The sequence below is a fragment of the Cherax quadricarinatus genome, chromosome 76 (genome assembly GCF_038502225.1).
Source record: "Cherax quadricarinatus isolate ZL_2023a chromosome 76, ASM3850222v1, whole genome shotgun sequence".
Taxonomy (NCBI): domain Eukaryota; kingdom Metazoa; phylum Arthropoda; class Malacostraca; order Decapoda; family Parastacidae; genus Cherax; species Cherax quadricarinatus.
This window is the reverse complement of record NC_091367.1, coordinates 11,232,887-11,249,402: the sequence shown is the minus strand read 5'-3', so window position 1 is coordinate 11,249,402 and position 16,516 is coordinate 11,232,887. Positions and strand designations below refer to the sequence as shown.

Below are 16,516 nucleotides of genomic sequence, written 5' to 3'. Positions count from 1 at the left end.
GTGGTGCATTGAGGTATATGTGGAGTCAAAAAAACGTTATCTATGGAGGCAAAGAAGGGAATGTATGAAAGTATAGTAGTACCAACACTCTTTTATGGGTGTGAAGCTTGGGTGGTAAATGCGAGGAGATGGTTGGAGGCAGTGGAGATGTCCTGTCTAAGGGCAATGTGTGGTGTAAATATTATGCAGAAAATTCGGAGTGTGGAAATTAGGAAAAGGTGTGGAGTTAATAAAAGTATTAGTCAGAGGGCAGAAGAGGGGTTGTTGAGGTGGTTTGGTCATTTAGAGAATGGATCAAAGTAGAATGACATGGAAAGCATATAAATCTATGGGGGAAGGAAGGCGAGGTAGGGGTCATCCTCGAAAGGGTTGGAGAGAGGGGGTAAAGGAGGTTTTGTGGGCAAGGGGCTTGGACTTCCAGCAAGTGTGCGTGAGCGTGTTAGATAGGAGTGAACGGAGACGAATGGTACTTGGGACCTGACGATCTGTTGGAGTGTGAGCAGGGTAATATTTAGTGAAGGGATTCAGGGAAACTGGTTATTTTCATATAGTCGGACTTTAGTCCTGGAAATGGGAAGTACAATGCCTGCACTTTAAAGGAGGGGTTTGGGATATTGGCAGTTTGGAGGGATATGTTGTGTATCTTTATACGTATATGCTTCTAAACTGTTGTATTCTGAGCACCTCTGCAAAAACAGTGATTATGTGTGAGTTTGGTGAAAGTGTTGAATGATGATGAAAGCATTTTCTTTTTGGGGATTTTCTTTCTTTTTTGGGTCACCCTGCCTCGGTGGGAGACGGCCGACTTGTTGAAAAAAAAAAAATATATAATACTATACTGTAGCATTCGTGAATGTTTTGATGTGCAAATATATTGTAGGGAAATATAAGAATAGCATTTACTTAGCCTAACAATACTGCTTGCTTAACCTATTGATCCATGATCAATCATAAGACGTATGAAAACATCGTAAAATATTGTATATACATCTTCAGGTTGTGCAGGGAGAACCATCTCCTAAATTTATCAGACCATCCTTTACTTGCTAGGAAGTCAGGATGGGTGATGGTAGGACATCCTGGTTCTGCACTGGTGCTAGCCTCATCACTAGCCAATGTATCATACAAAGTCTTTCCCTTTGCACGAATTGCATTGCTGTCTATGGGATTTCCTTTTCTATTTTGGTCTGAAATCCACACAAATAATGCTGATTCCATCTTAGACATTGCACTGTTTCTTACTTGTGACACTTACTTGGCTGAGGGAGGAGCAGTAGATGCTAGTGCCACCCTTATCTTCACCTCATTTTTCTTGATAGAGCATACTGTGCTTTCGTTTACATTAAATAATTTTCCAATGGCATAATTGCTCAAATAACCTGCCCTACACTTTTCTAGCAATTTCACCTTCTCCTCCAGATTCATGACTTTCTTTGACCGCTTAGGGGTTGGCTCATCAATAGCGGTTGCTGACCGCCTGGGGGCCATACATGCACCACCACACAAGCACACGTGTACAGTAGAATATGAACAGTAACTGGACATGACTGACACGAACAGTAACTGGACACTGACAGAGTGAGTGGTGGACTGGCGGGCTGCCGGTTGAGGGGGTAAGAGGGAGGGTAGTAGAGACACGGTGGGAAGCGTTTTCCCATGCTTTTTTGGAGTGAAACAGAATGACTTCAAGAGTGTATCAGTCTGTAGTGGAAGGAAGGCGGGGTAGGGGTCGGCCTAGGAAAGGTTGGAGGGAGGGGGTAAAGGAGGTTTTGTGTGCGAGGGGCTTGGACTTCCAGCAGGCATGCGTGAGCGTGTTTGATAGGAGTGAATGGAGACAAATGGTTTTTAATACTTGACGTGCTGTTGGAGTGTGAGCAAAGTAACATTTATGAAGGGGTTCAGGGAAACCGGCAGGCCGGACTTGAGTCCTGGAGATGGGAAGTACAGTGCCTGCACTCTGAAGGAGGGGTGTTAATGTTGCAGTTTAAAAACTGTAGTGTAAAGCACCCTTCTGGCAAGACAGTGATGGAGTGTATGATGGTGAAAGTTTTTCTTTTTCGGGCCACCCTTCCTTGGTGGGAATCGGCCAGTGTGATAAATATGATTGGGCATTCGCTAATGTTCAAAGCTTGCGAAAGTGGAGGGCTAGCTGTAATAATAATCAACAAATTCCAGTTTAAAAATAGAGTTCAAAATTAACACTGTAGGCATTACAACTACTAGCACTATCTCCTGTTTATTAATCTTGTCCATAGGCCTCTCCTATGTAACCTATTCCCTCCATTTTCAGTCCATCACTAAAAAAAATCCAAGTTTTACCCTATTTCTTGGATTATTATAATACAACAAAAAAGATTTGTTATGGTTTAGGCCATCCCAATAATTGAAGTAGACCTAGTAAAAATCCATAACTCAGACTGGGGGGGGGGTCTACTTTTGCATAGGAAAATCATGAAAACTGAATACTTCCTCCAGTTTGAGGCCTGTTTCAAGCTGCTTCTGAGCTGAATCAACCAAAATCACCTCTATTTCAATAGTGTGTCTTCCATTCTATCATCTGATAGCAAGAAACATTTTCCCTTTTTTTTTATATATTGTGCACACACACTGCACAGATCCATTCTCTTATGCCTAGGCCAAAGTTACTGCTCACAGCATCTCAGAATGCCATGCTTAAAACATAGATCTATGTGAGTGACACTGATGTCATCATAGATCAGTGTGAGAGTGCAAAGGTTCAGTGGAGGAATTCAGAGATTTTTCGTCATTCAAGATTACTTTGTGAACGTATATTAAGCAGGGATCAGTTGTATTACACAATACTGTTTATAAAAGAAATGTATTTGTATTTATAACAGGTGCTCCAGGAAGCTGTCTGAAGAAATTCAGCACTATGCCATATCTCTTCTGCAACCTCAACAATGTGTGTGACTACTCTCAGAGGAACGATTATTCATATTGGCTATCAACCACTGAGCCAATGCCAATGATGATGACACCCATTCAAGGACCAGAAATTGAGAAATATATTTCAAAGTGAGTGAAATGGAATATTTGAAAGAGCGTCTTGTGAAAATTGTTAGGGCACTTTTCATAATTGAGTCTTTGTAATAATACAAAAAATTGAGCCTTATAACCAGTTTTCTTAAAAGCCATACTGACATAAAGAAGGTAAAAGTTATTAAATTTCTATTTAGTTTTTCATTCAGGATACAAATTTCTTAAATAATTACTATACAGTGGACCCTCAGATTTCATCATCCCTTTTCTGTATGTAAAACTGTAGTTATTCTCTATAAAATGTATTTTTTGTTAATATTTTTGGGTGTCTGGAATGGGTTAATTGGATTTACATTATTTCTTATGGGAAATATTAACACAAAATACATTTTATAGAGGGGTTTAGGATACTGGCAGTTTGGAGGGATGTGTGATGGGACGGTATGTATATATATAATTGGGGCCCTGATATTATATTCTATATGGAGTTGATTATATTATTTCAGGTCACTTTTTATATTGTATCTTTATATATGCTTCTAAGCTGTTGTATCTGGGTGCCTCTGCTAAAACAGTGATTACGTATGAGTGAGTTGAAAGTGTTGAATGATGACGATGAAAGTATTTTCATTTTGGGGATTTTCTTTTTGGGTCCCCCTGCCTAGGAGGGAGACGGCCGACTTGTTAAAAAAAAAAAAACTGTAGTTTTACATACAGAAAAGGGATGATGAAAATTCGAGGATCCGCTGTACTTCTGAACACCACATATATCAGATTTTGTTTCAAATATGTTTTCTAGTCATTCTCATTTTCCTTTAAACTATTCAAGCACCAGATTAATTTTTATTAAGATTTGTAGCAGTCTTTAGGTTAATATTTTTTAACATCTACATGTACATCATTTAGCTCAGGCCTTAGTAGTCACCTTTATGTATATCTCAATGAGACATTCAATATCCATATGAGCAGGATTTCTGTACCTATTATTAATAGTAGGCAAAGTTGATCTTGTTTTGCTTATTTGTTCCCAGATGATTATAAAGACTGGATGAATCTTCATCAATGTTTAGGATTTCTTATTAATATGAAAATTTTAAAATTTATGCTTAAAACTAAGAAAGCAAGATCATTGTTGATTGGATGAAAAGATTAACTTTCATTCAAATGTTACATTGTAAACAAAATTTTTGTCAGTTATATTTAAAATACATATATTATAACTCCTTTTCTACTTATGAACTTTTGATATTTTGTTGCATAATGAGTTTAACAGATGGCAACTAATTCATGGGCTTTGGAGTTAATACCACATGTTTTATTTAATAATGAGATATATCTTCCCACTTGATCATTATCATCCTACAGTGCAAGAACTGAATATGTTGTAACTGGACAGTTTAGTTTTGTTTTAGACACAATTGGACAGTTTAGTTTTGTTTTAGACACAGATGGATATTTTGTGCATTATATGTGTACCACATTAAAATGAATGAAGGAGAAAAAGCACTGTATTTATTGCACTAGATTTTTACCTGTTAAAATTCAAATTTAAGTGTTAGCAAAAAGTTGTTAAATATTTAGGTATAAAACAATGCAGGCATAATGCACATACGAACATACTTATTTTAAAGCTCATATTGTGCTCAGCATATAATAATTTTGAATTGCAATGTGTGGAATAATGATGTCTGTGTATTCCTTATTAAATGAATGTTGAGTAATGCATTTCCCTTTTTGGGTTACCACTACCTTGGTGGGAGATGGTTTGTGTATTAAAAAATATTTGAAGGGAGTGTGTCTTGCCTGGAAATAATTTTTTTTTAACACACCAGCCATCTCCTTTACTGAGGTAGGGTTATCCAAAAAAAGAAACTTTCATCTCATTAACCCTTTTGATAATACTTTTAGTAACCCTGCATCTCCTAATCTCAAATCTATGAATTCTCTGCATAATATTCACACCACATATTGTCTTCAGGCATGACATCTCCTTTGCCTCCAGCCCCCTTCTCACTGCTACATTTAACCCTTTCAGGGTTTCGGCCGTACTAGTACGGCTTGCACACCAGGGTTTTTGACGTACTGGTACACCTAAATTCTAGCGCCCTCAAATCTAATGAGAGAAAGCTGGTAGGCCTACATGTGAAAGAATGGATCTATGTGGTCAGTGTGCATGGTATAAAAAAAATCCTGCAGCACACAGTGCGTAATGAGAAAAAAAAAACTGACCGTGTTTTTGGTTTAAAACAGCGACTTTGCACTGTATTTTCGTATGGTATTTATTGTTGTATTCTAGTTTTCCTGGTCTCATTTTATAGAATGGAAGAAATTGAGATGATTTTGACTGGTTTTACAATGAAAAGTATCTTGAAATTGAGCTCAAAGTAGCAGAAATGTTTGATTTTTACCAAAGTTCAGAAGTAAACAAATCATGCTATGCGTCCAATACACGTTAACTGGTGAGTCTAATATTCTTTCACAAGTGCACTGATATTATTTATACCATTTCTACACTAATGCAGTAGTCTTCATAACAGTAAATCTTCTATTTTTTTGTGAGAATAAAAATTCAAAGTGGAAAGCAAAAGAATGTAAGAGGGGCGTGGGGACATGACTAATGAACAGAGGAAATGTTATTTTAGTGCCAGGAAAGTCCTTCTTGTTTATTCTGGACCCTATTCGGAAATTGGCACCTTTGGAATTTGTGTGAAATTGGCAAAATTGCTAAATTCTGACCACTGTATTGGATAGTTGAAATCGGTAAATGGGTGGTTTCTTGTACTCATTCGATAGAAAAGATGGAGTTCTAACGAAATAGTTATGATTTTTGTCAACTAGTACACTGGAATTGGCTGAAAATAGGGCTCAAAGTGGGCAAAATCGCCGATGCGTAAACATCGTCGAGACCGCTAACTTCGCGAGAGCATAATTCCATAAGTTTTCCATCAAATTTCATACTTTTGGTGTCATTATGATCGGGAAAAAGATTATCTTTTCATAAGAATTTTTTTTTTTGAAATTTGGCCGACCCTGAGAACAAGTCTCTGAGAGGGCCTGTCGACCCTGAAAGGGTTAAAACCCATGCTTTACATCCACTATGATGTATTCCTCTCTTTGCCTCCATGGTTAGGATATACATATTGACAACTATATGTAGCAGCAGTGAAACACCTTGTCTATCAAATGAAGATACTGTATCCAAGTGTTGCACATGTCTTATTCACCATGTACTAAACTACTATATTGGGATTTTTATCTTCCCAGATGTGTTGTGTGTGAAGCGCCATCAGTTGTAATTGCTGTCCACAGTCAAACATTGGAGGTTCCCGATTGCCCTACACAATGGGAATCACTTTGGATAGGCTACTCATTCATCATGGTAAGTTTAAAACTTGAATTAATTGTCTTCGGTTCTTGAAGTCTAATACAGTACAGTTACAAATAATTCTGTTAAGTGTAAAGAATCATTATTTTTTGTATTTCAATGAAGAATCATTATAAAATAATTTTTTTTTATTAACACACTGGCTGTCTCCCACTGAGGCAGGGTGACCTGAAAAAGAAACACTTTCACCATCATTCACACTACAGGTCCCCATCCCTTTATCCGAAACCCTTGGGACCAATATTTCGAATTTCAGAATGAAGGTGGGGTCTAGGGCAGCACCCCATAATCAAACATTAACACTGCAGCAAAAACGTATGAATACTCACCCTAAGTGGGACAAATAGACTACAAATACTACTACAGTTTATTTATAGAGTAATATATTGATAAATTGAGCGTGCATAGTTCCTTTGTATAAAGGCAAAGGGGACAAAAGAGAGTGCAAAAATTATAGGGGAATAATTCTGTTGAGTATACCTGGTAAAGTGTATGGTAGAGTTATTATTGAAAGAATTAAGAGTAAGACAGAGAGTAGGATAGCAGATGAACAAGGTGGTTTTAGGAAAGATAGGGGGTGTGTAGACAAAGTGTTTACAGTGAAACATATAGGTGAACAGTATTTAGATAAAGGTAAAGAGGTTTTTGTGGCATTTATGGATTTGGAAAAAGTGACAGGGTGGATAGGGGGGCAGTGTGGCAGATGTTGCAGGTGTATTGAATAGGAGGTAGGTTACTGAAAGCAGTGAAGAGTTTTTATGAAGATAGTGAGGCTCAAGTTAGAGGATGTAGGATAGAAGGAGATTATTTCCCAGTAAAAGTAGGCCTTAGACAAGGATGTGTAATGTCACCATGGTTGTTCAATATATTTATAGATGGGATAGAGAGAGAAGTGAGTGCACAGGTGTTGGGAGGAGGTGTGGGGTTAAAAGATAAAGAATCTAACACAAAAATGGGAGTTGTCACAGTTGCTCTTTGCTGATGATACATTTTTGGGGAGATTCGGAAGAGAGGTTGCAGAGATTGGTGGATGAGTTTGGTAGGGTATATAAAAGAAGAAAATTAAAAGTGAATATAGGAAAGAGTAAGGTGATGAGGATAACAAAAAATTATGTGAGGAAAGATTGGATATCAGATTGGAGGGAGAGAGTATGGAGGAGGTGAATGTATTCAGATATTTGGGAGTGGACGTGTCAGCAGATGGGTCTATGTAGGATGAGGTAAATCAAGAATTGATGATGGGACAAGGGTGAGTGGTGCATTTGGGAGTCTGTGGAGACAAAGAACTTTGTCCGTGGAAGCAAAGAGGGAAATGTATGAGAGTATAGTTATACCAACACTTTTATGTGGGTGTGAAGAATGGGTGGTGAATGTTGCAACAAGGAGAAGGCTGGAGGCAGTGGAGGTGTCATGTCTGAGAGCAGTATGTGGTGTGAATATAATGCAGAGAATTCGTAGTTTGGAAATTAGAAGGAGGTGCAAGATTACCAAAACTATTATCCAGAGGGCTGAGGAAGGGTTGTTGAGGTCGTTCGGACATGTAGAGAGGGTGGAACAAAATAAAATGACTACGAGAGCGTATAAATCTGTAGTGGAGGGAAGGCGGGGTAGGGGTCAGCCTAAGAAAAGTTGGAGGGAGGGGATAAAGGAGGTTTTGTGTGCGAGGGGCTTGGACTTCCAGAAAGCATGCACGAGTGTGTTAGATAGGAGTGAATGGAGACAAATGGTTTTCAGAACTTGACATGCTGTTGGAATGTGAGCAGGGTAACATTTATGAAGGGATTCAGGAAAATCAGCAGGCCAGACTTGAGTCCTGGAGATGGGGAGTACAGTGTCTGCACTCTGAAGGAGGGGTGTTAATATTGCAGTTTTATAACTGTAGTGTAAGCACACCTCTGCCAAGACAGTGATGGAGTGAATGATGAAATTTTTCTTTTTCAGGCCACCCTGCCTTGGTGGGAAGCAGCTGATGTGTTAATAAAAAAAAAAGAATATTGATAAATGAAATAATGGGATAATTATAGACCAGGAATATGATTCTCAAGATGATGACAGACAGCATTTTTAAAGACTTCTTCAGGTGTCATCTGTCTTATTAACATAGGTTTCTGTCTAAGCAATCTCTCTTTAACTGAGTAAATTGCCATAATCTCGCTTTCAATGTTCAGTTCTTCATGGTATATTCTAGCTTGTTTCATGACCAACAAACCAGTCAGTGGCGTACATTCACTTCTTCGTTGTCGAATCCACTCCATTAGCACACAGTGAAGATCTTCGTTTTTTTTGCCCTATGCAGTGTTTTCCTATTTTTCATTAGTTTTTAGTCATCACTGTCACTATAATACTTCAGTAACTTGTCTTTCTGTTTCTTGAAATCACAAACAGTGGTAGTTCCAACACCATATTCTTCAGTAAGGTGCCACACTGACACACCACTATCAAGCTTCTGCAGTAACTCTACTTTCTGCATTATTGATAATGTCAGGTGCTTCCTTTTCTTTTTCTTACTGTTACCCATAGGGGTATCTGCAGCTCTTTTTGACATTTTCACAGTGAAATTAAGCAGTCACAAAATAAAAAGCAAACACAAAATATCAGTGAACAGCAGACACACGTGTGAACACTAAAAGTGCTGAGACACAACTGACACCTACCACTCTGGCTGTCAGTGCTGGGTCATGTGCCAAGTAGCAGCCTGACCCAGCAGTAAGATGACTGATGCTCCACACTCCACAAAAAAACTTTGGTTTTCGGAACTTTTTGAATTTCGGATAAAGGGATGTGGACCTGTATTACTGCCTTACCAGAGTCGTGCAAATACGACATTTTAGATGTCTTTCCAAACAGCAGAAATCCCAGACCCCTCCTTTAGTGTGTTTACCACCTCTAGGACTTGAATCTGGCTAACTAGTTTTCCCGAGTCCCTTCACAAAATATTAACTTGCTCACAGTTCAACAGCTGGTCAGATCCCAGAAATCATTTGTTTCTGCTCACTCCTATCTAGTACACTCAAAGATGCCTGCTGTATGTCCAAGCCCCTTGCACACAGAACCTCCTTTAATCCCTCCATCCTTTCCTAGGACAACCCCTACCCCACCTTCCCTCCACTACAAATTTTTATGCCCTTCATCCTATTTTGCTCCATCCTCTTGAAATGACCAAACCATCTCAACACCACCTCTCCTCAGCACACTGAATAGTACTTTCAATAACTCCACACCTCCTAATTTCCACATTACAAAGTCTCAGCATAATTACATCATACATTGCCCTTAGACATGACATCCCCATTGCTTTCAGCTTCCTTCTCACTGAAAAATTCACAATCCATGCTTCACACCCATATAAGAATGTTGGTACCACTATACTATCATACATTCCCTAAAATATGAAGACAGTTTTAGTATTATTATTATTACATTCATGAGGAAGTGCTAAATCCATAGTCATTCAGTGCCTAGAAAATGATTGGCAATTATGTTTAATCCAAGGAAGAGGGTAGCTTGAAATACTTTGCATACTAGTGATTTTCTTTTGTGCCTACCAGTGTTTTATTACATGTATACTACATTATTTTTATACCACAAAAAAAGAAATGAAAAATTTAATTTGAAGAGCTCTTCACCAACATTAAGACACTTCCTCTTTGGAGATACTTTTGGCACTACCCTTAGTGCCATCCTTGATTAAATTTTACAGTTGTGCTCCTCCAGACCAATCCACTTGTACTTGAACTACAATTTAAATATATTATTTTAATATTTTCTGTACTATACTAGCAAATTTTTTTTCCTGCAGCATACTGACTCAGGAGCAGAAGGTGCTGGCCAGTCTCTCATCTCACCTGGGTCATGTCTTGAGGACTTCCGTTCAAGTCCATTTATTGAATGCACTGGGCAAGGTACCTGCAACTTATTCCCATCTGCCTTTTCCTATTGGTTGGCAACAGTTGAACTTGAACAACAATTCCGAAAACCCCAACAGCAAACATTGAAGGCTGGGGATCTTAAAACACGTGTTAGTCGTTGTAATGTTTGTATGAGAAAAAGGAGTGGTGCCCCTGTAATTCCATCTCCTCCACCAGAAATCAGGGCTGATCCATTCAGCAATAGATACTATTTTGGTGGGTAATTTTTATTTATTTATTTTTTTTTTTTTTTTTTTACAAAATTTATTTAGCCTTAATTTTTTTTTTTGTCACAGTAAAAGAAAATGAATTCAGATTATTACAAAAACAAATTTATTTTTGATAAAAAAGTAAATGTCACAATACTGTGGCTGGAGCATTTTGCATATAACCTGTACTTAGGAAACTTATGAGGATGTTTTGGACTGTTCTGAATTATTGGCAAGTCATGGTGGTGCCAAAATTTCTATTCTGGGAATTTAGGGGTGGCTGTCTGGTTGGAAGAGGAACTAGATTTGTTTTGAAGCAGCATTAATATTTTTATAGGGGTCCAAGGAAATTTTTGGGAGGCCAAAGCCCCCAAGTCCCCCATGGTGCTGCCACTGGCAAGTTTAAACTTAAAAATGGTCCAGGATGGGCAACAATGGTCAGGTTTCCTAAGTGTGGGGTTATTTGTGAATTGCATTCTATAGTTCTATTTTAATTAATACCTTCATTTGAATGCTAATCTGGTTCACAAGTTTCTTATCCTTAAGGATATAATATGCTCTTATCTGTGGTTTATACTTTTTGTTCTTTGTATCACAAAGTGTTTAGTATACAGCTACCTGTTTGAAAATTATTTGCTTACATCTGTGTGAAAAAAGTGGTGCTATGTTATTGTGTAAATGAAAGTTTGTATTATCCAAGTCAGCCATTTTTTAATCTTAAGTTACAATGTCTGCTCACTGCCATTTTATGTATGATACCAGTGTAAATGAAATAAGTTAACAGATCTTAGCCAGTAAAAATGAATTCTGTAAAATAGATGTCTTATAAAGTTAGAGACTACAAATATTTGTACATATGTTTCCTATGAATTTTTAATAATATACAGTGGACCCCCGGTTTACGATATTTCATTCCAGAAGTATGTTCAGGTGCCAGTACTGACCGAATTTGTTCCCATAAGGAATATTGTGAATTAGATTAGTCCATTGCAGACCCCCAAACATACACATACAAACACACTTACATAAATACACTTACATAATTGGTCGCATTGGGAGCTGATCGTAAACCGGGGGTCCACTGTACTTTGAGTAGTGCCTTGTTCCTGACCTCTTGATGAAACCACTTCCTTCTTAGAAAATAAAAAAATTATCATTCTGATAATTTTAACTGTTTTTTTCATTATCCTAAATTAAAGGAATACAGTACTTTGATTATAGTAATTAAGACTACAGCATTTGATCATGAAAGTTTATATATATACTGGTAAAGTAATCACATAATGCAAAGATACTGTATATACAGTACAACACATTCCCTGGAAATAATTTCTATGCCTACTCCTTCAGCTTTTCAACCACTCTTGTGTGGCAATGTATTGAAAGCCTTTTTACATTTCAAGAAGATGCAGTCCACCCATCCCTCTCTCTCTCCTGTCTAACTTCTTTTACCTTACCATAGAACTCCAGTAGGTTTGTGATGCAGAATTTCCCTTCCCAGAAGCCGTGATGTCGTGTATGAGCCCATTTCTTTCTAGGTGCTCCACAACTTCTGATAATCTCCATAACTTTATGTACTATACATGTCAACAATACAGATCTATAGTTTAGTGCTGCCTGTCTGACTCCTTAAAAATTGGGACTCCATTTGTTGTCTTCCCCACCTCAGGCAGTTGCCATTTCAATAGATTTATTGAAGATTGTTGTTAGTGGCACATTGAATCTGCTCTCTCTCTCAGGACCCATGGAGAGATTTTATCTGGACCTACCACCTTTGAGGTATCTAGCTCATCCAGCAGTTTCTTCACCTCCTCTGAGGTTGTGTGTCCAGCACTTGCTGGTGCACCCTACTCTCTAAATTTGCTGGAAGCTTCTCTGTCTCCATTTTGAATACCTCCCTGAATCTTGAGCTGAGCTCCTCACATACTTCCTGGTTGCTTCCTGTGAGCTCCCCTCCTTCCTCAGTCTGATCACCTGGTCCTCGAGCTTTTTAATATAAACTTAGTGAAACAACTGTGACTTTTTTTCTCTCAACTGCACTTCACTCCCTCATCACCTGTGCACATAATTCCCAGCAGTGCAGTGTGACCCTCTTGTATTTAGCACTTAATTTGATTATATGATACAATGGAACCTTGTTTTTCGGCCATAATCTATTCCAGAAGGTCAGCCTAAATTTGAAACGGACTAAATTCAAAGCAATATTTCCCATAAAAATTAATGTAAATACAATTAATCCATTCCAGACCTCCAAAAATATTCACAAAAAAATAGATTTTTAAAAGATTAATTATAGTTTTACATATACAAAACAATGAGAACTACAGTGGTCCCTCAATAATCGTACATAATCCGTTCTGGAAGTGGGACTATTATCGAAATGGACAATTTACGAATCAATTTTCCCCATAAGAAATAATGTAAATTCAATTAATCCGTTTCTGACACCCAGAAGTATTAAAACAAAATTTTTTTTTACATGAAATATTATTATTATTATAATCAAAAAAGAAGCGCTAAGCCACAAGGACTATACAGCGCTGCTTTACATGAAATAGATGTAGTACATAAACAATACAGTGGCACATGATGAATTAAACATTAACAGAATAACACTTACCTTTATTGACGATTCTTCTTTGTGTATGGAAGACTGGAGGAGACTGATTGGATGAATTACTGTTTGGAAGGGGAATCCCCTTCCATCAACACCTCGGGTACCAATTGCTTTTCTGGGGTTACTTCTCTGTTTCTTAATGCCACTAGGACCACCTTGAGAGTCACTGGAGTCCTGTCTCACAAAAAAAACTGTCCAGAGAGCTCTGTTTCTGGCGTCTCTTTAAAACTTCCCTAAAATGGGCCAAGATTCTGTCACTGTACAAGTTGCCGATATGGCTTACAATATCCTTCTCTGGGTGATGTTTCTCCATAAATCTTTCCATCCTACCCCACATTTCAAAAATCTCCTTAATTTCTGAAGAAGGCACCTTCCTCCATCTCTCTTCCTCCTCCTCTGCAGCAAGATTCAGAGCTGCGATCTGTTGCTGTTCCTTCTGAAGCTCTTGCAGCTCCTCAGTGGTTAGCTCTTCGTTGTGGTCCTCCACCAACTCTTCCACATCCTCCAAACTCACATCCAACCCCATGGAAGTCCCCAGTGCCACAATGGATTTAACAACTGACATAGGCTCATCAGGGTCAGCCCCAAACGGTTCAAAATCCCTCTTGTGGACACAATCTGGCCACAATTTTCTCCAAGCAGAGTTCAAAGTCCTGGTAGTCACTCCCTCCCAAGCCTTACCTATAAGGCTTACGCAATGGAGAATACTGAAATATTCTTTCCAAAAATCTCGTAGGGTCAAGTGAGTGTCTGAGGTCACATTCAAGCACCTTTCAAACATTGCTTTGGTGTAGAGTTTTTTAAAGTTTGCAATGACCTGATGGTCCATGGGCTGGAGGAGAGGAGTGGTATTCGGGGGCAAGAACTTTACTGTGATGAACCCAAACTCCTGCAGAATTAGGTCATCCAAGTTTGGAGGATGAGCAGGTGCATTGTCCATTACTAGGAGGCACTTGAGATCCAATTTCTTTTCCAGGAGGTAATTCTTCACACTAGGGCCAAACACTTCATTGAACCACTCTACAAAAATTTCCCTCGTGACCCATGCCTTACTATTAGATTTCCAAAACACACACAATTTACTCTTCATAACATTGTTTTTCCTGAACACTCTGGGATTTTCAGAATGATACACTAGTAATGGCTTCACTTTGAAATCCCCACTAGCATTAGCACAGAACATTAGCATCAGCCTGTCTTTCATAGGCTTGTGTCCTGGCATTGCCTTTTCCTCTTGTGTAATGAAGGTCCTCTTTGGCATTTTCTTCCAAAAGAGGCCTGTTTCGTCACAATTGAACACTTGTTCAGGTTTCAGTCTTTCAGCCTCTATGTACTCCTGGAATTCATGCACATATTTTTCAGCCGCCTTGTGGTCCAAACTGGCAGCCTCACCATGCCTTACCACACTGTGTATGCCAGTACGCTTCTTAAATCTTTCAAACCAGCCTTTGCTGGCCTTAAATTCACTCACATCATCACTAGTTGCAGGCAATTTCTTTACCAAATCGTCATGCAACTGCCTAGCCTTTTCACAAATAAGCGACGTCATAAGACTGTCTCCTGCTAATTGTTTCTCATTTATCCACACCAATAATAACTTCTCAACATCTTTGAGTACTGGTGATCTCATTTTTGTCAGCATATTTACCCCCTTTGCAACAACAACGTCCTTGATTTCCTTTTTCTTGGCTATGATGGAAGATATGGTTGTACGGGATTTGTTATACATCCTGGCCAGTTCGCCCACACGTACGCCACTATCATATTGTTCAATGATGTTTTTCTTAAATTCAATCGTATTTCTCACCTTCTTTACCAAAGGCTTGGCACTAGGAGCTTTCTTTGGAGCCATGGTAGCTTATTTAGCAATTAAATAACTTGCAAGCACTAAAATAAATGAAATATTATGAAATATTTCGCTGGAGCACGTGAGAGGACCGTCGCTCACTGGTAAACAATGGCACACTGGCTGGGAAGGAAAGGTCGAGGCGGCTCGAGGCCGCTCAGACCGTGAGTACGCGTCCGGGATGAAGGACTATTAGCGAGTTACTGGACCATTTCCGAGCCAATATTTTGACGAAAAAACAGGACTATTTCCGAAATGGATGACTTTCAGGCCGGACGATTATTGAGGGACCACTGTAAATAAAATAACATTTAAATCACTATTACTGTGAGGGAAAAGTTCAGAATAGAAGTAGGGAAAGTATGAATGTATGGTAATGGTTATTTGTTGGCAGTCTGCTAGTTAAAGCATGTAGTGTCTAGCTCCCGCTATTCCCCCCTCCTCTTTACACCCGGTGGGAGGTGATGTGTACGTCTCCAACCAGTGGAAGAATCACTTGACTGGCGGCTTCCATCAAACCACCTTGATTTGTCCGCGTGGGTCATCTGACATGGGCGAGGTAAGATAAGGACAGCAGGGTTCTGGCAAAGATCCAGAGAGTATATATAGCAGAAAATACCCACGAGTCCATCCCCACTGTTAGACATTTAACCGATCCCAGCCAACTACACACTCAACTACCCAGTGTAACTATGTGTCTTGTCAGGCTACTTAACACTGTGGTGATAAGAATGGCTATCCAACATCTTCAACACTGTGGTGATCAGAGGATAAGTTCACCTCTTGGCATAATTGTATTGTGGAAACCGTCGGTTGTGAGTGACGACCAGCTGTGACCCCCCCCCCCCCCACCATCTTCAACAACTGCTTCGAGCTCTGACACTCTTCAAAGCGCTGTGTCAAGAACATCAGCACAACCAGCAACACGTGTGTATAAATTAGCTTTGAAATCATGTATTATTTATGTATTTCATTTTTCTTTCAAGTAAGATTAATTCTCATGTTTGTTTTACATTTTTGCATCAATTCTTATAATAGTGTTTATCTTTGTATATTATTATATTTTCCATTATTACTTTTCATGAGGAGGAGCCAGCCTTGTTAAATATTTGCCTAAGATCTGACAGAGCTGAATAAGTCTTCACAATTACATACCTTTATTGAAGACTCTTGTTGGTTTATGGAAGACAGGCAGGAGAGAGGGAGGGCTGATTATTGTTTGGAAGGGAAATCCCCCTCCATAAGGACTAGGTAACAAGTCCCTCTCTGGGGTTACTTCCCTTCTTTGTCTTTTAATTGCCACTAGGACCAGCTTGAGAGTCACTGGACCCCTGTCACACAAAATAACTGTCCAGAGTGCTGTTTCTGGCATCTCTAAGATTTCCCTAAAATGGGACAAGGTTTTGTCACTGAACATGTTGTAGATATGGCTTGCTTCAGGGTGATATTTCTCCACAAAAGTTTGCACCTCATTCCACTTTGCACAAATGTCCTTAATCACTGAAGAAGGCACATCCTTCCCTCTCTTCCTCCTCCTCCTCCTACCCTGAA

The 16,516-nt window shown here is 38.9% G+C and overlaps 1 protein-coding gene across 1 annotated transcript in view; it reads left to right on the top strand.

Moving 5' to 3' along the window:
• The window catches only part of LOC128703688 (collagen alpha-2(IV) chain), a 208,302-nt gene extending 196,629 nt beyond the window's left edge, over positions 1–11,673 (top strand). Inside the window, exons 29-31 of the mRNA XM_070101287.1 lie at positions 2,859–3,036; positions 6,265–6,379; positions 10,185–11,673. Of these exons, the coding sequence (XP_069957388.1) occupies positions 2,859–3,036; positions 6,265–6,379; positions 10,185–10,517 (626 nt within the window). The 3' untranslated portion in view covers positions 10,518–11,673. The remainder of the gene's footprint in view (positions 1–2,858; positions 3,037–6,264; positions 6,380–10,184) is intronic.
• Positions 11,674–16,516: the final 4,843 nt, after the last annotated feature.